Source organism: Oreochromis niloticus, linkage group LG1 (genome assembly GCF_001858045.2).
Source record: "Oreochromis niloticus isolate F11D_XX linkage group LG1, O_niloticus_UMD_NMBU, whole genome shotgun sequence".
Classification (NCBI taxonomy): domain Eukaryota; kingdom Metazoa; phylum Chordata; class Actinopteri; order Cichliformes; family Cichlidae; genus Oreochromis; species Oreochromis niloticus.
The window spans coordinates 15697439-15725412 of record NC_031965.2 but is presented as its reverse complement, the minus strand read 5'-3'; the positions used below and the strand labels follow the sequence as shown (position 1 = coordinate 15725412).

Here is a 27974-nt window from a genome sequence, read left to right as displayed (position 1 = left end):
AACATGGTGCATTTGCAAATAAATGCCATACAGTTGCCCTAAGACAGACACTAGGTAGATGCTGCCTACAAATTAAGGGAAGATGGATTGTGCATGGACATTGCTGGTTAAATCTTTAGACCACTACCAGTAAATATGTGGCAATTAATCGCCAGCAGCTCAAGAAGAAATCCTAAGTGGCCAGCAGATCAGACTGTATTGACATAGGCTGCTTACATGTGTGACTGAGTGCAAATGTAAGCATGTGGAAGGGCATTGTTGCAAACGATTCTATTATTCTCATCAAATTCTGGATAAAAAAAAATGAAATCCCTTCCTTTTGGGCTCTCTACAACCCTCAATTACTATTCCACAAGTCGCACTGCAAAGGCTAGACCTAATTACAACAGCCACTTTGTTAAGGTGCCCTCTTGCTCCATCTGTTCAATGAATGTGTGCACCGGCTCAGACATGCACGTGCACACACACCAAGTGCAGCACTTCAGACAGACAGGCAAAGGCAGGTCAAGGTACATTTTCCCATCTGGATATACCTTTGTCGACAAAAACAGTTAAACATCTAAAGCACCAATCAAGTGTGGCGATAAGAGACACATTGTGACTCCAAGTGGCCAGATGACTGTGGACATGAATACAGAGAGCAGTACACCTGTCCAAGCCTTAGACACAGCTAACAGTGCAACCCCAGAATGGCCTTTAACCTTCTCCGTGCACATGATTAAAATACAGGGTTAAAGCTGACAGTTTTTATGCATGTATGCATGAGTACGTGTGTGTGAAAGTGAACACTGTTCCGGCTGAGAAGCTTCTTGGCAATAATCTGTCACTTTAATGAAAAGCGTGCAGGCCGCATGTGATGTGTGGATGATATATTATGACCAAATGTGGATAAATCAGCAACTTTTACAGTTACACTTTTAAAACAGTGACGTGTTGCATCAATTGAAATAGATCTAGGAAGGAGAGAGGCAGTTCCCCCCCCTTTTTTTTGTCTCGAGTTCACTGAAATGTTTAATAATCCCTTTTTTTCTGCTTATGCCATGTCTAGAGAAAAGCAGCAAGGCAAAGAAGAAAAAAAAAAGAAAACTTAAAGATGAGACTGAGGAAGTTTTGAGGGACTGGTACCTTTCACACTTTACTTGAAAGAACAAGAATATGAAAAGGATTGAAAAAGCACATATGCAATCTGCAGGATATAGTCATCCTGCAGTGGAATCCACATATCATAGTCTATAAGTGGCCCAATCAAAAAAGACAAGCATCTAACAGCAGATTCCACTTGAGTATCCAGCCCCAGGAAGCTCCAGCAATGCTAGCTTTTCACCCGCATGTGAGCACAAGAGAACACACAGTCGAGTGGAAACAAACTTTCTATTTTATTTTACTTCTTTAAGTTCCATTTTAACAGCACACTCATCCCAGTCTCATCGTAATGATTTTCTTCAGAACAACCTCTCAAACACACCGTGGGTTGAGTCTCAAATTAAGTCGATTAGTCATCTTCCACTACCACTTGCACCTATACCCAAGCCATTTAAAATCAGCACTGAATAGCTGTCTGCACGAACCAAGTATCTGACATTACACAGAAATAAATTCAGCAAAAAGGGTCATAAAGTTGACTTGTCAAACACATAGGACAGAAGATCTCCAATAACTAGAGGCTCACTTTTAGGCATTAATGCTTTCAACTGCAAGTAAGAAGAAAAAAAAAAACTTGGTAAAAGGGCTAAGTGACTTTGTGAAGTGACCTTTACATCAATTTCAAGCTCTAGTTCAGAGCTATATCACACATGATAATTGTTAGGTCGGGTGTCACTAAAGACATCTGAAGTAATTGCTCTTAAAGACAAAGACATTTACTCCTTCATAGATCCCATTCCACCTCACACTTTCCATAATAGATCATCCAAGACAAGGGCATTACACAATGCACCTCTGGCTTGTGCTTTGTTACACACTTTCTGTGTTTTCCTTTTCTCTGTCTTTCTGTCAAACACGACCATTAAACATGCAGCTGTGTGATTTCCCTTGATATGTACATGCACACGCCAGCTTGGGATTTAGCAAGGCTGTGATGAGCGCTTGCAAAGAAGCCAGAAATGACCAGGGAGCGCCTGGAGAGATGTTTTCAGAAGGACACAGTTAAAAAGCTATGGCTGCTTTATAGATTCAATAAGTATCTTACACCTGTGTGGCTAACCACCATCGATCCATCATTCTGTGGAGCCCAATCCAATTTAGAGTGTTGAGGAGCCCCAGAGCCCCAGAGCCTTATCCTAACCCAGGCCACAGCCACCGTAAAGCCTGCTTACCTTCATCTCCTAAAGTCTGCTGGTGTGTCTGTGTACTTTTATGTCTATGTGTGTACGTGTGCTCGGGGAGACTGCAGACCTAGCTAAACACCTTAGCTGCTGGCTCATGTTAAAGTGTGCTGAGCCAATTTAGGGGTAGACCAGGAGACAAGATGTGAGAGACAGAGGATGCTGAGAAAAATTAAGGGACTCAAACTGGGGCCCCACCTCAAACCAAAGAGCGCATGAAAGCAAAGGGAAAAGGGATAAAAAAAAAAAAGAGAGACTGCATTCATTTGTGTGCAACAAGCAGTGTAGGAGACTGCAAACCATCTTCTAATCCTGTTTTCTATTCTGTGGCAATCAAACTCATCATGACTACAAAGCACTATAACCATTATCAAACTACTCCACAGTCTCATCACACTGTGATAGGCAGCACTCTAAAAATCTGCCATCTGATTTGTTTGGCACCGACAAGAGTGGTGTACTAGAGACTCCCTTGGTGCAAAAACTTAATGGCACCATGCATGTTCAGATTGACCATTCAAATCTCCCTCCTTTACCAGTAATTACAGTATCTTCTGGCGCAGATGTTTCTGTTTTAATTCTCTTTGCTGCTCCACTGGAGTGAAGCAAGACCCCTGAGATCAATTATTAAAGGGTATTTAAAACAGTGGGAAAAGGAGGTGGTAGGGTGGTGTGAAAGTGAAAGCAGCTGTTTAAGTGCTTGTGCCGCCGACTAAACTTCATCACCTCCCAAATAAACAGAGAGCATCCTGTGGGTTTCACTCACTCCAACGACTAAACCCTGGGCAATTAAGGCCTGGATCTCTGTAGGAGTAAAGGAGAGAAGGGAAATGGGAAAGAAGGGTTGAGGCAGGAGCAGTGGAGACACTCCATACCAATAACAGGCAATTATGTATGGGGAGGGCCATTGCATGGCCATGAGTGTATAGAAGAAGACAGCGGGGATATGGGATGGTAGGGAAATGAGGAGGAGTGTTATTTAGGAGGCAGATGGCAGAGAGGGGGAAATTAAGATGAATGGGCACTGAGAGGGCTGAGCTGGTGCTGGGGCTGGGCAGAGAAAAGTAATTAGCTGTGTTTGCTCTGGGAGGCTGGCAGTGAGTATGATGCCTGCAGTGACAGGCTAAAGCCTTGAGCATTATTAATCAACACGCCATGTCTGAAGCTGCCAGTAGGGGGCAGCTGGGTCAGCAACCTTCCAGCAACTTCTTACCTGCACCACACCCCATGGGGTCTTTTGCACCACATGGACCCTGAGCAGCAGCTCCTTTACAGTTCACACTGTTATTATTTACTCTAATCCCCTGTTAATAGTACAAAGCTTTGGCTTGTTCCCTCTTAGAGTTACTGGCTCACTCACTCACTCGCTCGCTCTCACACACACACACACACACACTGCACTGAGTCCATTTTTTTCTCTCACATTATTCCTAACTTTTGCCCTTACCAAGTGGCTCTATCTCACGCCATTTCTCTCCATTTCTTATGTTACAGCCACATCTGTCTCTTTCCTCCCACCCTATATATATCCCTCCCCCTCATCCCTTTCCAATCTAATTTCAGATAAGCTGTAGCAGAACAACAGAGCCAGGCCCTTTATCACTGCCATCAATGATGTGGGTGGATTGAGCGTGAATAATTTTATTCATGTGTGCCTGCACTTGGTCGACTGGGATTCCAATTACAAGTAATAAGAGGTAATAGGGTTACAGAATAATTTTTTAAGTGCTTCGGTGATGATTGTAGAACCTTTGACAAAAGAAAGCTGTTGTTTACAGCTAAACGCACAATATCTGTTCACAAGTATGAGTAATATAGGATAATTGAATTTAGCATAATTAGTAGCCAATCCAATCTCCATTCTAAGGACATCATACAGATAGATGTCTTAACATTAAAACAATAATATGAACGTACTAAATGAGGATGATGAACATTAAATACCTGAAGCAATCTAGGCTACAAGTGGCTTATATCCAATGTGTGCCATAGCACTTTATCTGTATGCCTCAGCACTCTTCACAAACACACAGTCCATAGGTCAGACTTGATAAATTCCAAACAAAAATGTTATTCTCTCCTGGATTTAAAGAATGTGAAAGAACCCAGCTACTACAAAAGCACTGCATTCAAAATGCTTCACTTACTACACAATTTAGGAGCCTTATCAAACTGAGCCACCAGAACAGCCAACACACTACTTTCAGAGAATTTCAATCCTACCTCTCTTAACATCCACACACAGCACTGACTCAAATTGCTTTACCAATAGTCTTTCATAATTGCAGAAAGAACACGCAAGGTCACAAAAAGCTAAAGGAACGAATAACAAGGTCAGTTAACACACAAAAAGGCAGGACATACATGAATTTGCATTATAACACATGCAAGAGCAGTTTAAGGCTGATTTCCAAGAGCAGATGAAAGATAACGCTGAACGTGCTTTAGGCTTTAGCAGTTTTTTGATCTTGTGTTTTTACCATAGTTAACAGGCCTGAGGACCTGGCGGAAGGAGCTGGGGCTGATCGTCTGGTGGTGGTTACCTGTAAGGAGGGCAGCGGACAAATAATGCCAACATGTACAGTACTAAGAGGGATTAGAAAGATGATGCAACGGCATTCGCCCAGTGATGAACAGCTGTGAAGTGAAGTTCATTAGCAAGAAATAATGTTTTCTGAGGCACAGCTAATAAGTTTAAGGTGCCAATGTCAATGTTTAGTCACCAATCATTTCCAAACACGTTCAAATCACATCTTGGATTTACATTTAATTTTTCACATCTTGCATTTGGAATTAAGAAACCCAGAGGGGAAAAAAAAAAAACAAGATCCACACATCAAACAGTTGTAGGAATTGTGTCAGCTGAAGACTCTCTGGCGCTGTGCTGCTGGCAAGAATATGTACAAACAACAAACCAGTGTATTTTGCAAGTTACTGAGAATGAAAGAAAATGAAGCCAAAACATAAAAACCTGAGGATGCATTCAATTTGCTCAACTTTTAAAAACAAAATAAGAAAAAATATAAATGCACGAAGGTGACAGGTTAGAGCTGGAAGTCATTATTTAAACATCTGATTGGAATTCCAGCAGTGTTTTGCCAGACAGTGTGTGTACTTGGTTTCTGTGTGTGTGGGTCGTTCTGTATAAATGTGGGATATTAGACTCACCTCTGGGTCTTGGCGCTCTCTTCCTGCGGTCTCTGAATGCAGCTCCTGACTGTAGGGCTTCCAGCAAACTATCCATCACACCTGTCTCATCATTCTCTGAAAAAGCCAAAGAAAAGGGGGGGTTTTAGAAGAAATGCAAGAGGGGAAGAAACTAAATTCTATAACATGTAATTTTGTTTAGTTTTCATATACTGATTGTGTCAATTTAGAGTACATACAGTACAGACACATTACATTAGTCCTACTGTAAAGTGATATGCCAAATATATGAAGAATCTAGGTCCAGGTCCTGCATACTGTAAGTCAGCAAGTTCTTATAAACCATATGAATACAAATCGTGATGCGCACCGTGTTGTGTGATTTAGTAAGGGAAGTAGTATTGACAATAAATTTATCAAAAAATAAATTTAAAAAATATTTTACTGCAGTGAAGTACAGGACAAGTGTTAAACCACCCGCCATCACTTTATATTTTGATTCGAAGGAGCCAGAATTTCATGTAATTTTTATTTTTAAAGTGGTCTTAAACAACAGCCTTCAGCCTTTCAGAAGATATTTCAAAATTTCCTTTGGAATTGGCTCACTCATTATCAGTCCAGTCCTTGTAGCTGACCATTTTTAGAAGAATGTTTTGTGTGTGTGTGTGTGTGTGTGTGTGTGTGTGTGTGTGTGTGTGTGTATTGAACTACTTAACACTGATCTATGAATCACTCAAGCACAAAAAAGGTACCCAACACAAGGGGTGAACCAGTGTTGTGTCTACATGCATTAAACTGTATCTTTAAGCACTTTGTTACTAGCAGCCTGTCACTAAAACACATCATTTGTTCTCATCTACAAAAATGCCAAAGACAACACAATTCACAAGACATAAAATAGTATTTTTGCACCAACAATGTGATTCCCAAAAACGGTGTGCTGTGACTCCATAAAAAAATTTTGGAAATTAAACAAGTGGAGGACAAAAGAACTGTCCAGCCTAAAAATCTACAATCTAAAGCTATGAGTAACATCTGAAAATGAGAAGAAATTGGAAATCCAGCAAAGACCTTCCATAGGACCCGAGAATATCGGGCCCTTTAGTTGATGCATCTACTGTTTGCTGAAGCATGAAACAGCTTCAGTGACACGTTGGCTGATAATAAGCCATTTCTAAGGAAAATGGGAAGAAAACGTTGAGGCATGCTAAATTACACAAGAACTGGTCTGCACAAAGTAAAAATTTTGTATCAAATCGTACGTACTCAGGAAGTCAGGAGACAGGAAAAACACTGAGTGTCTGTAGCCATGTTATGTAGGCTCTGTTATGGTTTGGGCATGGAGTTCAACTAAAGCTGGGCGATAGAACGATAACGATATGTATTGCGAAATAACTTTTTCTCGATAGAAAAATTAAACTATTGCGATAGGCCTCATCTCTCTTGCGCTCTTAAAAAAAAAAAAGAACAGCCAATCCAAATTAAGTAGCGCAGAGCCGAACCAATCACAGCCGCAGCGTCACGTCACGTGACTTGTTACGTACAGCACAAGTGCCAAGCCGCACATGTGTATTTGTTTGGGAAGCAGCCAGCCGCCGTGCCGCCCAGGTAATGGAGGAAATGAGTGCGCCAACTAGAGAAAAATCAACTGAGAGCGTGACCGAAGGTTATCGAAGAGAAAACAGATGATGGTTCCAATGCCGGAGAGCTTGTCGAACGGAAAGGCCACAGAAGTTCCGTAGTGTGAAGGTATTTCGGCTATTTTAAGTCTGACAAAAAACAGAGTAGCGCGCACTGTAAATTGTGCCGAAAGCAAGTCTGGAAATACAATAAAGCGGTGCATGCTCAATCTCTGACTGAAAGCGCTAATTCGTCATTCGGCTTTTGTCAGACTAAAGTAACTGTTAAAACTGTTTGAAAAGCTAAGCTATACAACAAGGAGAGTGAGAATTTCCTTTTAGTTCTCAGTTTATTTGATATTGACAAAAGTTAGTCAATTTTGTCTGTTCTTCTGTAAAACAAACTAAGATTTATTTTTAGAATTAATATTTTGTTTCTAAGTGGAATTGACAATTTAGTGGTCTGTTTTTTTTTTTTGTTCTATTTTGAAACTTAAACGCTTTAGCGGCTGCCCTTTGTGTAGTTTGCAATATTTGCCTTTATTTATCTGAAAAAATCTCATGTTCCTTAAGTACATCTACCCTGTTGAACTTATTATGGGAAATAAATATTTAAATCAAAACAAGCTGCTGATTATTTCAAATATAGTTATTTGGCTTATATCGTGATATATATCGTTATCGCCTGAAATGAAAAAAACATATCGTGATATGAAAAATTCTTATATCGCCCAGCTCTAAGTTCAACCAATAGTGTTAGGAATCTTGTCAAAATTAATTAATTACAAATGGAGAAAAGTACCATCAGCTATGACCCACCATGCAATACCAGCGCCTGATTGGCAACAGCTTAATTTGTTAAGATGGCAATGACCCCAAGCACACTGCCAATGTAAGCAGTGTGGGATCATCAGAGAACAGAACAAAAGGCAGCCAACATCCAAAGAAGAGTTTTGAATGTTCTTCAAGAAGCCCAGAGAACTATACCTGAAGGCTACTTAAAGAAATGACAAGAAAGCTGCCTAAGAGAATACAAATTCTGTTTTGCCTTATATACTGCTCTATGCATGTCTGGAGATTCAGTAAATCACTAGCAAAATAAAAGAAATAAGAGGTGGTTCAAGAGTATAAGGGAACGAACAGAATGTTATGAAACTGAAATACATCAAAGTTGTGAACATCGTGTTTCAGAGTATTTAATTTTTTTTTTTTTAACTTAAAAGATCTAATCCTTGCTTTGTAGAAGCAAAGAAACTACTAGAATGCTGATAATGTGTTGAAAGGGAAATACTTTGACATTTAAATCATGGTGTTTTTTGTTGGTGGAACTGAAAACCTGGCCCTGACACCTGAGGGAAATGATAGACGTGACCAGTAATATGCGTGGAAAATAGAAAGAAAAACAGCCAACAGCCAGGTATACTATATGGGTATGTAAAGGGACCAAACACACTGTGTTTGCCATGCTAATGTGTGTGGGGGTGTTTTCTTTTAAATGCTGTGTCTGTGTTGTCTATAAAATTTTAATTGTTTTGTCAAGCTTCCTTGCAAACATGAACAGCTTTTCTTCCTTAGTTCAGGTCACGTTATTTTCCTCTACATACAATCAGACATCATAAAGTATGTGTTTTACTATATCTAAGTCATTTTTTAATAATTCATTACTGACTGGCACTGTTTATCCATTATCTGTTTGTCTATGGATCTGTCAGACAGACAGTCTTCGGGTTCAAATTAAGCACTAACCCAACTTTAACTTACATATTAACTTACTGGATGTACTTAACAAACACCATATTGCATCATATTTATGAAATGCAACATACCAAGTGATGTTGCAAAAAGTTTTTGTAATTTCTTTTCTTATTTCTATTGTGACATGCAACCAATGACACTGGCCTATTGAGTGACGTTCACTGACCACAGGGTTACATAACGTTGACAATCATATGAAATTTAAAAAAAGAAATGTTTACATTTCAAATGAAAATAAGCACTGTTTAACTGTTGCTTTACTTAAGCAAGTACAAGTCAACTTAATCAGAGTGCAATGCCCTAGAAAAGTTGGTACAGCTTTTTTTCATAAGCTACTTCATAGCTTGGCCAAGATGTACCATCAACCAAGGTGTGACTACTGAGTCCCACCACTGATTTAGTGAAGGGTAGGAGGACTTTGCTTTGATTAAGGTTCTGTGTATTTTTCTCACTCCTTCATTTCGTCTGATTCCCTGTGGAACAATAACACACACCAGAGGAGAAAGAAAATAAAATAAAATTCTATGACTGCAACTGGAACTCTGCAACTCTACTTGGACCTTTACTGGGCTAAAGGTCCTGGCATTCTATGATCATATGAAATATTTAATTTTCATATTAAAGCACATATGGGTACAGTAATCCCATTTGTGCATATTTGGTGACAGCATTATATTCCAGAACACTAGCATGCAAACTACTTATTGTAATAATTGATGCACTCAGGTGCATTTAACTTTAAGGTTATTAGCTAGACCAATCTAATATGACCCCACAACTATAACTCTTTTTTGGGTGGGTCTAACAGTTGTTATTGAAATGTCAGAGACCAGTTTTGAATTCCATATAGAGTTACAAATCTTTTTTTATCAAACACCTTCTGCATTGATCACATTTATTAACTGTCTCCACGGTTATTTTGGATTGCAGTATGAAGTAGAAAAAATATCTGCAAGAAACATCTTGATTATGCTTAAAACTGTAGCCTAGGAAAAAGGAATTTTGAGATACCATTTGAGAGTCAACTAACTTTAGTGAAGAACAAGAACTGATCTGCAAGCTCCAATATACTGACCTTTAGTAAGTTGAGGGTGTCTCAAAGGATATACAAAATAATATTTCTTTTTTAAAAAATGGCACAAAAAAAAAAATCATATAGCAAGTGTTTCTGCCGACCACACAGTGATTGATCCGCTCTGCTGCTCTGAGACTAGCCAGCTTTATAGACTGTAACAGAATACATAATTAAAATTTAAAACTGACTGACTAGAACTGATAAACCTGTAGCTCCTTCCTTCTTTCTCTCTCAGAGAGAGAAAGTTATTTTTCACATAAACTGCTTTATATCACATAAAATGTGAAAAATAACTTTAAGAACTGTTAATGATTGCTGAGACTGTATTCAATGTTTAACCACGTCTAACATGCCTACAAGGGATTACCTGTAACCATGACAGTGACAATGTATCTTGGGGCCTACAAATTGAAATTTTCGTCTTATTTTATGCTTAAAACTAACCTACAAAAAGTGCCAATAGGCTCAGGGTTCTGTATTGAGGACAGAAGATCCCAGTGGTAGTTGGCTATGGTTGTACCAAAGCCCTTCACCAAGCTGTGACTACAAACACACGGACAGAGTAGATGTATAATGGCCCACTTCCTTGTCTGTCTGCTCCAATGTGTGCGTTTGTTGTGCTTTTCATTTACAGCAGTTGCACTCCTCTGGCTGATATGTGCCTAGTTCTTCATCATTACGCAGAGCGGAGAGGCAGCTACAGTTTCTGAGCAAAACCAACGCCCCTCGACGTCCAAATTTGTCTCCAGTGCTGTAGCAATTCATCACAGACAGCAAGCTTTGCACTCAATACAACACACACAGACGCACGAGAAAAAAAAATACACACAAGACAGAAAACAAGCAAAAAGGAGCAGATCAATCTATCGCAACCTGCAGTGTGCGCCTTCATGTGTAGTACTCCGTTTGACTCCAACCCACAAGAACATGAAACGCTTTGTGTGCCTCGGGAGGCGAGGAAAAACGAAACCCACTCAGATCTCCCGCCTCAGGAATATATGGGAGCAAAAACAGTCCAATTTTACACATCAATCAGATGCGACTCCAAAAGGCCGAGACAGAAAACTGCTTTATACAATGTAGACAAGAGGTTCTTTCAGACATCGCAACACTGAAAATCATAACATATATTTATATACTTACACCCACGTGCTCACAAACTTGGAGAGAGAGCAATCACAGACATGTCACATGATTTGTAATGGAGGGGAAACACATGGCAGCAGAATATTAGTCAAGCTCCCAGCTGTGAAATGGGTTTGAAAGAGTCATTCAGATCTTAAAGGTGGTGTTGAGGAGGAAGTGGCAGGAGAACTAAGATTGCTGAAAGGGATAGGACAATGACTGAGTCGCATCCCGACTCTGATGTGCACAATTTGCCTCCCTCTTTCTATTCTGGGGATCAGGGCTTTCAGGACAGGTGTGCAAAGTACACAGAAACCTCTATCAATGCAGACACTTCTGAGGACTAGTCTAGGCTTTCCTTATATCTGTTTAAAAGCTTAGTAATAGTACATGCTACAAGCTCACAATTTCATCAGTGAAACTTAATAATAAGCTTGAAGTCCTGTGTTTCTGTGCTGAAAGACATCAGTAAGTTGCAAATGAGCTCTAATAAAATGTGTCGAGCTACTACTGCGCTTTATTGGGAGGAGAGAGAAAAAATGTGTGAAAGTATCTTTTTAAAGTGCAAATGTAGAAATACAAATGCAAAGGTCAAATCAACAAGAAGATAAAAGCAGAACATGGTTTACTCTCCCAGAAAACAAAAGAATAAACTCTGGAAGCAGAATAAAGTCTAAACTGAACCTCTACCTCTGGGAAAAAGCAATAGTTATCCTCCTGTCTGAAGTGAAACTTCAATCACCATCTATTTAATCAGAGCCTGTTCAAACTGGCGTTTTCCATTGTCTGGACAAGTAATCTGTCCTTGTGTCAATGTCTACCCCTTATTCAGACCCAGACTAATGTCTCCCGCCACTTCACTCAACAGGATGTAGCACTTATCATCAGGACGATGACCCAGTTGTAGCAGTGTGTAGCTGAGGTGGGCCGGAGCAAGGAACGAAATAGGGTCAATTGGGCTGGGATAGAAAAGCTAAGGAGAGAAAATGGCATGCCTGAGTACAATGAATGCAGGCCCACCACGGTGTTCCCTTGAACACTTAGAAGACAAATGGTGCAGCAAGGCTAGTCAGCTACCTTTCTCTACATTGAATACCCACTTGGACTTCACTTTGATACTCTGAGTGGAGAAGAGGAGGCTTATTGGAAGGCAAAGTTTTCATATAGCTCCTATGTTACTATGGCACCTTTGCTAAAAAAAAAAACAAAACATTAACCCATCAGAATAGCACCCGACGTGAGGTTTCAGCATGCCTGTCAGATGAATCAAGGCAGTTACAATTCTGAAAACTATGGTAAGGAAAAGGAAAGAGATAAAGACAAATTTTACAATTGTGGTAATATGCCTTGATTGAATAATATTAATCATCTTGCTACAATATAATAAGCCCTTAGGACTCAACTTTCATGTTGTGTAATTTTGACCAGCATAAAGACTTTTGCAGACATGCAAAAAACAAAACAAACAAAAAAAACAACAACAGAAGATCTCTCGTCACATCACACTGCAAAAATATCCGGGTAGAAGTTGAGGAACATAAGAACCTAAAAAGTTGACACAGATGCTAATCTATGGACTGAATGCCAGAGCTGACACACCCAAAATATTTCCTGCTAACAATCCAGTTCCAGTCCCCACATTTATTATTATATGAATGATTTTGTTTGGATTTAATTTGTTTCATGATTTCTGCTTTTGTATACTCATTTTGAATAACAGTGAGTAAAATAGTTAAATTCTGTAAAAACTCTCACTCACTCCTACCTAATAGGGTGATGGGGGAAAGGAAGTTAAATCAATCAATTCATCTGTCCATACAGTATAGTGTCATGCCATTTTGCAATAATTTATTCATAAAGCACACCAAATATTGATATTTTATTATATAAAATTAAAAAACAAACTAAATGTTTTCATACTGAAAGAATAAAACTCATTGCCTATTTAGTCCACTGTTGGTGCTGCTGAATGTACGTGTGGTCAACCCCCCCTTCCTCCCCATTGACACAGTCGTACCCAGGCTCTCAAGTCAAGTACAGCAGGAAAGGTTCACTTGTTCACTTCTTATTCATCTCTGTCTCCTCTACAGCAGATCTTTTGTCCTGTCTTCCTTCTCTCACCCAATCGGTCAACGCCAGATGGCCCCGCCCCTCCCTGAGCCTGGTTCTGCTGGAGGTTTCTTCCTGTTAAAAGGGAGTTTTTCCTTTCCACTGTTGCCAAAACACTTGCTCCTAAGGGGTCATATGATTGTTGTGTTTTCCTCTGTGTGTATTATTGTAGGGTCTACGTTACAATATAAAGCGCCTTGAGACAACTATTGCTGTGATTCGGTGCTGTATAAACAAAATTGAATTGAAAATTAAACTTGTGTGTGGCTGCCATAGGGCATGGATTCATATGTGACTAGCTCATTATCTCACAAAGGACTGTTGACTGTTATCTCATGCTTAAAATAACAGTACAGAAGTCCATGCATTTGCATTCAGTTAAACTAGACTGGACTGCAGAACAAACAGTTCAGTTTTTCATGACATATGCAACATTCTTGGTTTAAATGACAATGTTGGCCAGTATGTCTATTTGACAATCCAGCAATCCAGGAGCAATTTTGCTGCAACAAAAATGACTTAAGTGTGAAGAGGAGACTGAGAACTTTATCGTACTAGATGAAACGGACACTGACAAATTGAACCTTTGGGGATATAAAACGCAGGTGAAAAAAAGATCAAAATAAAAAATTTGCTATATATATTGTTTCCAATACTCTGAACATTGCAAAAACGTTTGAAACCATTCATGTTGTTTCCTGAGTTAAGTATTGTGAGTACCGTGGGGTCTCAATGGACTGGTTTGTCTTTGATGACTTACTGGGAAGCTTTCACAGTACTTAGTAACAAAATAAGATGTCATCAACTTGTAAGGTAATTTTTCTCACACCTGACTGTTATACTGTGTGTCTGGTGCAGGTGCAGAGTCTATTTTTGACACACACACACACACACACACACACACACACACACACACAGACACACACACACACACACACACAGACACACACACACACACACACACACACACACAGGGTAGAGGCATGAAACTTACATCTCTACAAATGCCTGACTACAATAACCTTTTCTTTTATATAGCAATGGACCAATGAGCTCCCGTCACACACACATTAATTTCACAGTGTGCAAGGAGGGAAGGATGTGTGTCAGTGTGTCAATTATATGAAAGGGATGAGGCAGCAAACTATAGCGAGGAAAATTAATATTCTATAGTACCATTAATTTAATACATGATGAATACTAATACCAACTGAACACTTATGGAGAAAAAAAAACAAGATGGTCATACTGTTGTATATCACTGTAAATTCTAGCAATTATCATCTATCACCACATCCTTAAAAAGCCGAACTATAAGGAACTGTAGGACTGGCAGAATAAATATCTCATGAGAAAGCAGACTCTCATACTAGATTCCTGCTTCTCAAACAGATTTTTATTCTTTCCCTTTCTTATGCCCTTCCTATACTTTTAGTATCTTTGCATGCAGGGTTGCATCTGTAGCAGTTCTTCTATTTGACATCTTAATAGTTCATTGCTTGTAGCCATGTAGGGAATGTTAAATAAAGCTCTGATGTGTAATTTGTCGCTCCACAAACATTCCTGCTCCCGGCCTACCCTGGGAGTTAATGCAACAGATTTGTCATACACAAGCTAGGCACAGCCAGAGGAGGAAGAAAAAACACCTATTCAATGTGAATTTCAATCTCCATAGGGCTCTATGCAAATGCATGCAAGCTGATGCTCCTGCTCTCTCAAAGTGCCAGAACAGACCAATGACGAAACCAGGCTGTCTATTATAGTGCAGGTAGAAGCTCAGTCTGTGGCAGGTAGAAGAGCTGGAGGAATATCAGAAGGAAATTGGGATAAGCTCACGTTCCAGGAATACAGAACTAGGCAAAGCTAAAAACCAAACTGAATGCAGATACCTGTAACAGGTAAAGAAGCTTAAATCCATTTTGATCATTTCCTCCAAAAAATCCCTCCCCTTTCCTTCCCTGTCTCATTGCTCTGCCCTTCAGCATAATGTGGATACACAGCCTCTCTGGGGCTTTTTAGGGAATTGATGGATAATCAGATGATTACACAGAAAATCTCCATTGAGGACAATCCTCCCTGACAAACAAAGAGAAAGCTCTTTAGTTAATAAATAGGCTGAGAGACAGAGAGAGAGATAGTGAGAGAGTCAGAGATAGTGAGAAAGACAGAGAGAGGGAGAGCAAATCCTGTCCTGGGTTGGTAGCACAATGCCAAATCTCTATCACGTATTCATTTCATCCAAACAGTCCGCGTGTATGCATGCGTGTGTGTGCATGTGCACGTGTGCAATGCCAGAAACATCACGACTTAGCTATGTCACCGAGTTTGCCTTTAGCTTTATCTTAAACTGAGCGTATCTAAATAAATTTCAAGCTCTAGGCATATTTATATAAGCCTTTCTGACAAAAATTGGCTGAAGTTTATTCTTCAGATTTTCTTATTTTTGAACTACTTTTTTTTTTAAATTGAAAAGTTTGTAGTAAAAACACTCATCAACACAGAGAGGCAGGAAAGAAGAAGAGATGCCAAGCTGTCAGTTGGAGTAATTTACAAACTAAACAAGCAAGAGTTTTTCAAATTCACACAAGGATTGAAAGTGCTCAGTGCCAGTAAAGGATGCTGAAAGCCCTATGTTGGTGATCTACTGTTAATATGCCATATGACTATAATGATCTGAAGTACATCAAAATCTTAGATAAAAATATGAAAAATGTTTAATTAAGCAGCGAGGCTTCTTCGAAACAATATTTAAACCCAAATAGCGCACAGTTGGTTTTAAATGGGTAGCTAAACCCTGGACAAAGAAGAAGCACAGATTCTGTGTAATTGTGGCTTGGATTCTCAATTTTCACACTCCAGGGCATTCTATTCTTCTTTTTAGACACATTTTTATTTTAGTTATATTGTTCAATATTCAAGTTGCAGTTTTCTTTAAAAATGCACAAAGTTTTCCCTTTCTGATTTCTCAAGTTTCTGCTTAATCCATTCCAACCTCTACCATCACAAGCCTTTCGAGGCCTTTGCACAAAAGCATCTCCACAGCAATATGCCTCATGGTACGGTATGGTACACTTCTCCTCAACCTTGGTGTGCAGCTTTCAAGCAAACATGTTGTGTAACAAGGGGAGTAATTTTCATAATTTCAGTGTCATCCAACAATTTTGCCATCTCTCTCTTGTGCTAAAATATCACACAAACAATACAAACAGGTAGGAGTATCTTATCCACATAAAGTGTTTGATAATAACTGCACACAGCACCTCAAAGCCTGCACCTGCAGACCACTGATAATCAATCAACTAACATATCTTTGCAACAGTACCACAACCCACAAACATTGTTTTATGTGCAGTAGTTTTATTTTTTGCTTTTACCTCTTTTGCTGGCATTAACAGATAAACCATGACAGGAGGTGAGATACCATACACTGCTGTCTAGCATACAGAAGAGAACCCATCTATAGGACAAATGTTGAAATTATTCAACATGCCTGTTTACTGGATGAGCTCAAAACTGTAACATTTCACGAAATCTGTGGCAAATGTGTTCCCAGGCCAGATCAAATGAGGTGGTTTGTATTATGCTTCAGCCAAGACAGGCCTTGGTGTGGCCTGATAGTAAAGCCACAGCAGTATGTTTGGCCTGGACGGAGCACAGTGGTTCTGATCTTGCACCCTAACGTCTACAGGAGAGCTACAGTGCTTGGCATAGTAATGCTGACTGTAGATGCTGTTGCAGAGCTAGGACTGCCAAGCTAAATGGCTCTGCCAGCTTTAGTGTGGGCACTGAAAATGGGTCTGAACTGTTGAACGTGTTTCTGGCACCAGGAGTGCTTGTAGGTAAAAAGGGGGGGAAGAGAAAAAAAAGAAAAAAAACACAAGAAAATTGGCAACAAAAAGCAATTCGGTTAAGGATCAGACTGGCATAAGGCAAATATTTCCTTCTTAAGAGTTATGTTTGAGAATTCTAGTTAAATAAGTATTAATCTAGTAGCACTTTGATAAGAAAAACTTGTGTATGTAGACATATTTACAAAAGCACTGAAGGTGTGTGGGGACACCCTGTTTCAAGGAAGTTTGGATAATACATTCATAAGTTTGAAGGGTTATTAAATGTGTTTAAATAGGACAGGATATTACATTGCTGTAAAGTTATGGGGTGACAGCTGCTTTGCATTTTGCTGTGGCAACCACAAGATAAACAGTGACAACAAACAGTAGCACATTATAAGGCATTATATAGTAATGGATCACATATTTGCTTGTGTGGGATGGGAAACCTTGCAGATGGGCGATGTACATTTGTCCACAAAAAATTACTTCCCAACAGTTTCTCTTGAGAGCAGTTGACAATGAACTGGTTCATTCAAATTAATCAGTTGGCTTGCTTTGAAAATACAAAAATGATACTGGATCTGTATGTGGCTTGAAAGAGTTTAGTAGAATTTTAACTCCAGTGCATAGTTCTCATATTCACTTCAAGCAACCAATGACTTAGCAGGCCAGTGTAATTACACCTTCTACAGTCATCATGTGATGCAAAATAGGAAAAAATAGCATTCTGACAACACCATAACTGGTATAGGGAAGCCATAAAATACATATTTTTTGGACATTATTCTGCAGACATCTGCGAGGAAGGCCAACATCTGACAAAGCATCGACGGCATTTAAAACAACTCTTCAAACTGCAAATGTACCAGAAGCATAAACTGGATGCTTATTAAATTCTAAATGCAGTAGGTAACTTTTGTAAAAATGGTTTTATTTTTTGCTTACTTGCTGTCACTATATCCTTGCAAGAGCACGAGAGTCAGATATTCTGTGAAAACAATCAGCTTCTGCTGGCACCTCCAAATACTGAAAGGACCTACTGCGCCTCCAGAAAAACAACTAGTCAGACCAAGAAAAATTGCAGCATGTGTACAAGCAACACATCTTCCCTCTGCTGCACACGCTGTTGCTCAATTAAGCTGAAGTTCTCCAGCATGCAAATTCAGTCGACACTTTATTGGTCATTCAATTTCTCCTGCTGAAGAAGACGGTGAATGCTAAACTGGGAGGTTTTGTATTGGAGATTGTCTTTATGAAGTTAGTTTGGTATTTATTAACTGTGACAATTGTGATTGTGCTCTCAGAGCTAAATGTTCTCATCATGAGTGCATTTACATTGGCAGTAATATTGACCAGACTTTCATTTGTACAACAATTTGAATTACAGTATGCTCAAAGGTTATTATAGAATTTTTTGCCCAGTGATGCCACAAATGTCTGTCATGGGTTTAATCAGAAACATAACAACCGAGTGAGCAGGGCTGACATGGAGACTTTACTACGCATGGCTAAACTACGTCCACTAGCCCAATGACTGTCCTAGCCATAAACACACATGCAGTCATGGTAGCTCATAATGAACAATAATTTAGCCAACTGATCCATAGTTATCTTGCCAAGATCCCATTCTCTACAGTAATGTCAGACTTAATTAACTCTGGGCTGGGTGAGCGACCAACTTTTTGAGTCTTTCAGAAAAACTGCAAAGTGTATCGAGTGAAAACCAGCACACTTTGTCCTTTTGTGGAGAAACACAGCTTCAAATACAGTCTGTCTAGGCCTCCTTTTTGTTGTCTGAGAACAGCCACCTGCTGACATTTGTTAGCATTTTGACATTTGATAAAATGAACAACAGCCACATACTGTTGGCAAGTCGCTCTCAGATAAGTAACAAAATATCTCTTTACATTGCTGTGTTGACTCTAATGTAACAACCTTACCTGCAATTATGGCTCATAATACAAATTTGGTCTGACAGGCACAGCTCAACAAGAGGGAATGAGGTAACAAATACTTTTCTTTTTTTCTTTAAGTGAAATGTCTGCTGAATTTGCAATCATGACTCATTAATCATTCTATTGCTGTTCTGTTGTGTAAATGTTCTCAGATCTTACCCGAGGAGCTCTGTGCTCGTGGAAAGAGAAGGTTTCATAGGGTCTTTAGACACTAACACTTGCTAGGGAAACGTATAGATAAATTTTAATCTTGTTCTCCTATTATTTAGGTTCAGACAAAACAATAGATAACTGTTCTGTGGCCTTGTCAAAGACTGCATGCACTGTATTTGTGTTATAAAATTGAATAGAAAAATAAAATAAAAACTGAAGCCAATAAGTGGTTAAGAAAAAGACTATCAGATAGACTAGTATTAATTAATTATGACTGAAAATGCATTTATGTTGACAGATATGAGCTTCTTCCACTAGGGATAGTTTCAGTGTTACTCCCACTTGGAGGTGTGTTATGATTTTGCTTTCTAACTGTAAGACAAATTTCCCTTGAGTGAAAATATGTTCATCAAATGCAGCAACAATACAAATAATAGTGATTTATAAAACTACAGCCTGTATCGGATAATGTATGATACAAGCCAGAGTCACAGCCTCCATCTATGTAAGACTCAATAGTACCTCTTGATAATAACATTTTAGACAGCTAGGTGCTGTCTTCTCAGTTTTTGCTGAAAGCTGGAAAGGGGACAATGATGTATAAGATTCAGGTCCCATTTGTCAATGCAAAATATCAAAATAAATGAGGAATGTTTAACAGTAACCACTCAAAGTAAACACTGATGCTACATTTATAGGATAGTGTGTACACCCCATGTAGTATCGCTTAAAAGTCAAATGACCTAAAACAGTGTCACGTATTTGCTTCATTTTAAAATTGAACACAAGCATTGTCCACTTCCTTTATTAGTGGTTGCAGACTCCATGTTTTCCTGCATGTAGGATAGCAGTACTGCACACATTTTTCAGAGATGTTCTGTCGTTCTTTAGAGAATTTTTTCCAGCTGTTCTTTGCTGGAGGGGTTTTTGCTCTACCTTCCTCTTTAAAAACACTCCAAAGGTGTTCTGTTGGATTCAAGTCAGGAAATGCACCAGCCAGGTCATAGTTTTACCTTTTTTCTTTTTCTCTGATTTTGGCAATCTGCTGTATTATCATGCTGGAATATCCCTCTTGTACCAGGCTACTGGAGAGTGGGAGGCATGCTGTCAGACAATATTTTGTCTTACATAAACACGCATTCATTGTGCAATCTATAAATGTCATCATGTCCCTATCATCACATTCCCACCTCTATGCTTCATTGTAGGAACCATGCACTGTAGAAGTCCTCGGAAGGTTAATGGCAAACAGGTTGGATGTCATCTGAATTACACAAATTTATTTTAGTTTTATCTTGCATATGTGCCAAATGCCTAAATTGTGAACAAGACTTTTATCCTCTTCTTTTAAGTGGAGTTATCATTATGGTCTATCCTTTGCACTGTTTAAGTCAGGGATGTCAAACTAAGCTTAAAATGTGGGACAGACCAGTGAAAAACCTCTTTCTGTCATTGCACTTTTTCCAAAGGACATTTAACTAAACAGGGCATCCATGACATATCATAATATAAGAAAACAAAGTGCAGTTTCAACAATGCATCACCATTTTCTGCATTATACATGTGTAAAATAACAAAAGGTTCTGGAACCTCATTTTGTCATTTCATTTAATTGCTTATCTATTGCATAACTATTTGATGCAGTATAAATGGCAATGGTGGAAGTCTTTAAAATCTATAAAATTACAGTTAAAAAGTTCAAAATCTATGCCATCCTTGCACTTTTTCCAAAGCCTTTCACTGGCTCATAGTGGAGTCTTTGGTGGGTCCATTCTGGCCCGCAGGCCTTATTTTTGACAGCCACGGTCTGAGCTGTTATAGAAAATCTGATTTTCAATGATGACCCCTGTTTCAAGTCTGAAGCACTTGTCTGTCTCTGAAAGATTGTGACAAACTGTCAATATCGTCATTTTAGGAGGGCAGACGCTAAAGCTCTGATTGGTAGTACTATGGCTTCTTCTATACCTCCTGATTACTGCAGCAAATATATTTCAGTTGATTTTTTGAGGGTCACCAATCTTCTTTTTATCCTTTTCCATCTTTCTCAAGTCTCACAATCAGTTTTTCAAGTTCTCAAAGCAAGACGCAGACACGTAGCTATGCACATTCACATTGGATTTTATGACCATGTTCATGCAATTCAACTAAAATCAAAGGTGTGCTGAATTTAATTTGAACGATCACAAGTTTTCTCATTCGCGTGTCAGTTTATTCACCTTTAGTGCACTGAGTTTCTGCTCTGATGGATGTGTTTTAAAGTATTTGCTTTTGTTAAAAAGAGGAAATACACTACTTCGAGATAATGCATTTATTGACAGATAAAGCAATCACATGACACTTAAGTGATACTGCACAGGGCAGTACTCACTCAAGTCACATACTGAACAAGATTAAGCTTGTGAAACTTGCCCCATCACCCAAATAATTCAAAATAGTTTCCTTGTTTTAAACATATAAACTGATATATGGTGCATGTGGTATTATTGTTGAACCTACTGTGCGCTCATTTTTTATTAATATGCAAGTGCAAGCTTCTCTGATACTGCAATAGGAGTGACTGTCTTTTTAAAAAAAAAATATCATTTCTCCAAATCAGATTCTTTGCTCTGATTTAGCACTTGTCTGAAAAGTGTTAAGAAAAATAAAAATGCTATATTTATTTTTACATGTGAACAAAAAACATTCTGCTAAATTCTGAGCAGAAATCAGAAGAAACTATTTTTTCCTTTGTAGAGTAATTCTTATTCTGCTGCATTTGGCTGCTTTTCTCTCTTTTTTGAGAACCAAAAAGATACCACCTTTTTGTGTGTCCTAGTTTATGACCTAGTTATCTTGAAATGTTGAAACATAAAGAAGGATTTCATTTAATTTAGGCAGTTTGTAGCATCTCCTTTAAAAGACACTGGCATAATACTTGGCTTGCTCAGAAAGACTGGATATGCTAAGGTTACAAACACTGTATTTCAACACGAAGAGTCAAAAGTGTTGTGTTGTAGCAATACTCTGAATCCTGTCAAATGTTTCTGACCTCTCAAGATAGGTTAATTAAAAAGTGAACTGCTGTAATCCTTGTAGTATTGTAAATAAAAAAAATACACTGTCTACAAGGGCAAACAGGCCACAAATGAAAATAAAGCAACACAATAATACTCATGTCTCAAATTTATGTTACTATGTAATAGTGGTATAATAATGCATGGTTTTCATGTTGGGCAAACTAAATTTGATGGCTTAATTGGTTTGAAATAATTAAAGTTAAGACTGTAATTTCAACATGAGTGATATGGACAGAGTGACAGTTTAAAATAAAAGCCTTATGACACGCTTTAATATCACATAATGGATATTATTTTAAACATTACTTAACTACATCCATCAATCAAAATGAGATGACAGATTTTCTCTACAGATGTGGGGTTTTTATTTTTATAGTGTTGAAAACTGAATTGTGAGAAAATAGCTGTCAATTCTAATCCATTAAAAGGGGGGCTGTAGGTTATAAATGAGATTCGTTGTCTTTGAGTGCTCTCTTACACCATTTGACCCTAGATTGATTCAGCACACAGCTCTGTGAAAAGGGTTTATCGTTGCAAGAGCTGACATGCAAAGCAAATTATGCAGTCTTTACCTGCATTGACTTCCAGCAACCTCCTCTTCTTCTGCTGTCTCTCCCGCTTTTCACGCTCTGCCTTCTCCTTTGCTGCCCGCGCTCTCCTCTGTTTCTCCTCCGTCTCCCTCTGCCTGAAGTTCTCTTTCAGTGCTTGCTGCGGGGCAGAGACAGAGAGAATGTGAAGGGAGGAAAAAAAGGGAAAACATGATGGACTGCTAAGTGGGGTTAATTACAATAGTGCTAAGCCTGTCAAAGAGGGAGGCAGCAGTCAAACCCTGATGAAATCTTTATCAGGCACCACTAAAGTCAGATGAAGCTTCTTAGCTGCACTGCGATTCAAGTCTTCCGAGACAAAAAAAACGAACTTCATATCACTGAATTCAGAGACTAGATTGATGAGATTGATGGAATAATGATCAAGGAATCAAGAGAAGCTGATGATTACAAGCAATTCTGTTCTTTGACTTTGAGTTGTAGCAATGTAGAATTTGATTTTGTTTTACATTTTTCCTATAATTTGTCTTTTTCATCACATACAAACAGCATTACCTTACTGCAGAGTGTAAAAACATTTTGTAAAGGTAAATTTTTCTAGTATTGTTTTAACATATACAGAACATTCAGCAGACATCTGACCACTGTGGTAGGCTCAAAACGAAAATATGTGAATTTTATCTAGTCACGTCACAGCAGGCGAGTGTGATAGAAATGTAAACTAAACACAACACAATTCAACATTAACTGGCTGTACAACAGATACTGAGCAAAGCTTACAAGGGATTCTGTGCGGGTAGCAGCGTTAAATAAACATGACCAAAAATGGAAGTTTCTTTAAAAAAAAAAAGGAGTGTTTATGGTTACACAAGAATAACCTGTACATGTTAGTTTGTTATTGAATAACTGCAGATTCTTTCTTACCTTGAGCAGGCATAAAAGTTAGAAAACATTTCAAAGAGTTTACATTGTTCTATTGTGACTAAAATAACAGTTTAATGTAGAGTGATGTATTTCTAATAACCTGACTCTCCATTTATAGCTTTTTGGGGCTGTCTATAATCCGTCTTAAAACGTTTGGTAAAGTTGTGACTGAGGCTTTGGTAAAAGCAATGAATCCATCTTAAGAAGAGCAGACTTTATCAGTAACCAGATAGCTAACTGGAACATCGACAACTTTAGCATAGAGGTTTACTTTTTTTTTTTTTTTTTTTTTAAGTCTACACGCTTATTGATTTCAAGCTAATTAATTTGCAAGTTTAAGTGAATAACAAACAAAAATATCTATGTTAATCAACCACATGAACATAGCAATAGTTTTTGTTTGTATGCTGTACAGTACTTCTTGCACTCCAGAATATTTCTGCTCCTAAGTATTATATTTTTACGTCCTAAGAGAATTTTATTGGAATTTGCAGGATCAAATATTATTTGCTGGAGGCCTTTAAACATGAATAACCTATGTACAGTACAGTTCATACAAGCAAACACTGGTGGTTGTTTAAAATCAATATCTGGTCTTGGGTCTTTCAGATGTCACTTAATGTTACTGACATTTAAACATGCTGATGTAGCCAAACTTCCAAACTTGTGTCATTCATTTGAATCAGTCTCTTTAGGGAGAAGCTGTCTATAAGGACATCTGGTATGCATCAACTATTGTAACTGCAGGCTCTATAGTCCCTGTTGTTAAACTCCTCCAATGGTGTCAATAGCTCAATAACGCCACAGCTGAGAGACAGACCGCTTATGATTTAATAGAGTGCTAGCATGATTGCCATCCTGATCAATAGCCAGTCACTTAAAGCAAGGGAGTCTAGGCTTTCATCAAACACCCAAGTTCTCCCCCTCAAACCCCCCTCCACTTGGGTTATTTACACAGCTCAGCTTGACGGGCAGGTCAGTGATAGAATAGTAATGTCAAACCAACATAAATGGATATACACAAAAACACATACACAGACACTACAAGAACTGCATAGTATGGGGAGAACTACAGTGGCACACTAAAGAGGGGCAATCACTTGTTGAAACCCACTGACAACCTCTTATTATGTCTGCATACAAGTGACCATTGTTGGAAATGATATGGTCAACTTGAATTCCAAACATTTCAGTATATTTGATTCAGCATCAACAAGACCCTTGAAACCGAGAAATTTTCAGTTGAATAAATTGAATAAATAAAGTGTATATTACTAATAATAGGGTTGTAACTGCATGAAGTACTAACACAGTGGTATGGTTACGTCACTGTTAGCCTGTGCTTTAATCCTTTGGTGGTTTTTTTTGCATGGCTAAAACACTACTGCAATCCTATATAGTAAATGCTCCACTTTGGCCCCTTACGACCTTAATCTTCCACTGGACAAACTTGAGATTTTGTTTTTTTCTTATTTATAAAAAGTAATTATAGTTGGTTATAACTTGGGAAAACACACAATGGACAAAGTGTCTAAGCCCACTCAGCTTGTTTTGTTTTTTCCCTGTACTGAGTTTGGGTTTGAAGGGTGAAGGTGACTTGCTCATGCCAATATTAAGTCAAAATTTTATAATATAATGTTACGTCCACAGCAACAGGTAACTTTACATTGATTAACTTGACATTTAACTTGACATTTCATCACAATCACAAACAAACCAAAACACCCACATCATCATCGTTGACTGAATGGTTGAAGAGTTTTAGTGGTCCTCTGGACTGTTGGGAAGATTCTGGTCATCTATGCAGGTATGGATCAACTGGATTTAATGGCAAACAAAGGCCCAATCGTTGCAGAGGAAGCTATATATAGAAGTTTGAGCTGAGTTTACAAAATGACCTTTTTTTCATTCTTTTCAACAGGAAAAAAGAAACTGGGGAGACGGCTCCCACAAGATGAATGCACCCAAATGGAGAGACGGCTTTTTAGAAAACCTGCTAGAGAATACAAATGTGACCTGATCCAATGACAATTATCATGCTAAATTTTTTGCTTATTTTCTGAATTACAGTGAGGTCAATAAGTATTTGATCACCCTGTGATTTTGCAAATTCTCTTACTCAGAGATCATGGAGGGGTCTACAATTTTCAGCACAGGTACATTTCCACTTTGAGAGACGAAATCTAAAAAAAAAATATCCGGAAATCAAATTGTATGATTTTTGAACAATTTATTTGTGAATTACTATGTCAAATAAGTATTTGATCACTTGTTTATTAGCCAGATTTCTGACCCTCAAAGACCTGTTATTTTGCTTTTAAAAAGTCCAGCTACACTCTGCTCATGATTCTAAATTAGTAGCACCTGTTTGAGGTTGTTAGCTGTCATAAAGACACCTGTGCACCTCACAATCAGCCCAAGTCTAAGTAGCAACATGGGCAAAACCAAAGAGCTGTCAAAAGACACGAGACAAAATTATAGACCTTCACAAAGCTGGAAAGGGCTATGGGGCAATTGCCAAGCAGCTTGGTGAAAAAAGAATAACTTTTCGAGCAATTGTCAAAAAATGGAAGAGGCTAATGAAGACTGTCAATGTCCCTCAGACTGGGGCCCCACGGAAGATCTCTCCTTGTGGGGTATCACTGATGCTAAGAAAGGTCAAGAATCAGCCCAGAACTACACGGGAGGAGCTGGTCAATGCCATGAAGAGAGCTGGTACCATCGTTTCCAAGGCTACTATCAGTAATACATTAAGACGTCATGGTTTAAAATCTTGCATCGCACGGAAGGTTCCCCTGCTTAAGTCAGCCCATGTCCAGGCCCGTCTGAAGTTTACCAGGGATCATGTGGATGATCCAGAGGAGTCATGGATGAGACCAAAGTAGAACTTTGTGCTCTTAACTCCATTCGCCGTGTTTGGAGGAAGAAGCATGATGAGTATCATCCCAATAATACCATACCTACAGAGAAGCATGGGGCTGGAAGCATCATCCTCTGGGTGTGTTTTTCTGCACAGGGGACAGGACGACTGCACTGTATTAAGGAGAGGATGAACGGGGCCATGTATTGTGATATATTGGGCAAAAACCTCCTTCCCTCAGTCAGACCATTAAAGATGGGTCGTGGCTGGGTCTTCCAACATGACAATGACCCAAAGCACACAGCCAGGAAAACCAAGGAGTGGCTCCGTTAGAAGCATATCAAGGTTCTGGAGTGGCCTAGCCAGTCTCCAGACCTAAATCTAATAGAAAATCTTTGGAGGGAGTTGAAACTCTGTGTTGCTCAGCGACAGCCCCGAAACCTGACAGATCTATGTAAAGCGCTTTGGGGTCCTTAGGCGGGGCTAGTAAAAGCGCTATACAAATACAGGCCATTTACCATTTACCATCTAGAGAAGATCTGTATGGAGGAGTGGGCCAAAATCCCTTCTGCAGTGTGGGCAAACCTGGTGAAGAACTACAGGAACCATTTGACCTCTGTAATTGTTAGCAAAGACTTCTGTACCAAATATTAAATTTTTTTGACTTAAGTGATCAAATACTTATTTGACACAGTAATTCACAAATAAATTGTTCAAAAATCATACAATGTGATTTCCGGATTTTTCTTTTTAGATTTTGTCTCTCATGGTGGAAATGCACTTATGCTGAAAATTGTAGACCCCTCTATGATTTCTAAGTAAGAGAACTTGCAAAATCACGGGGTGATCAAATACTTATTGACCTCACTGTACATACTGAAATGCACTACATGGACGAAAATAATGGGTTATATCTCCTAATCTTTGAAGTCGGTTTTATAAAATCAGGCAACTAGCCATGCAGTCTGTCTTTACAAACATTTGTGAAAGATTGGGCGATTCAAAACAGCTCACTTGAATTCAAGTGTGGTAATAAGATGCCACCACTGCAACAAGTCAATTACTTCCATCCTAGATAATCCACAATCAAGTCTAAGTGGCATTATTGCAAAGTGGAAGTGTTTAGGAAACAACGTAACAATAGTGGCAGACAACGTAACAATACAAAACAGGGATTTTGTATGACTGCTGAAGCGCATAGTGCAAAAGATCGACATCTTTCTGCTGACTGAGTTGAGGCATAGTTACCAGCTTCAGCATAAAAACTGTGTGTCGGGAGCTTAATGCAATTGGTTTCAACGGCCAAGTCACTCCTCTGACATTAATGTGTAGATTGCGCCATACTTCTGTCCAAATAGTGTATGAATCACAGGTAATAATAGACAATAACAGAAGCATTCTGTTAAATCTAAAATCTGTTTTAATGTATAAAAGAAATCCAAACACTAAGGAGATGGAAATTTTGATGGAAGCGTTCTTGGATGACTTAGT

At 38.7% G+C, this 27974-nt stretch overlaps 1 protein-coding gene across 6 annotated transcripts in view; it reads right to left on the bottom strand.

Annotated features, from left to right (window-relative positions):
- LOC100693248 (protein diaphanous homolog 3) overlaps window positions 1-27974 on the bottom strand; it is a 158681-nt gene that overhangs the window by 44425 nt on the left and 86282 nt on the right. For 5 of the 6 annotated variants that reach the window (XM_025905518.1, XM_005466860.4, XM_005466861.4 and 2 more), the window contains 3 exons: window positions 22724-22859; window positions 5493-5588; window positions 4805-4867 (listed from right to left, as the gene is read on the bottom strand). In XM_025905518.1, the coding sequence (XP_025761303.1) occupies window positions 4805-4867; window positions 5493-5588; window positions 22724-22859 (295 nt within the window). The remainder of the gene's footprint in view (window positions 1-4804; window positions 4868-5492; window positions 5589-22723; window positions 22860-27974) is intronic. The other variant, XM_025905527.1, reaches the window with a different exon arrangement.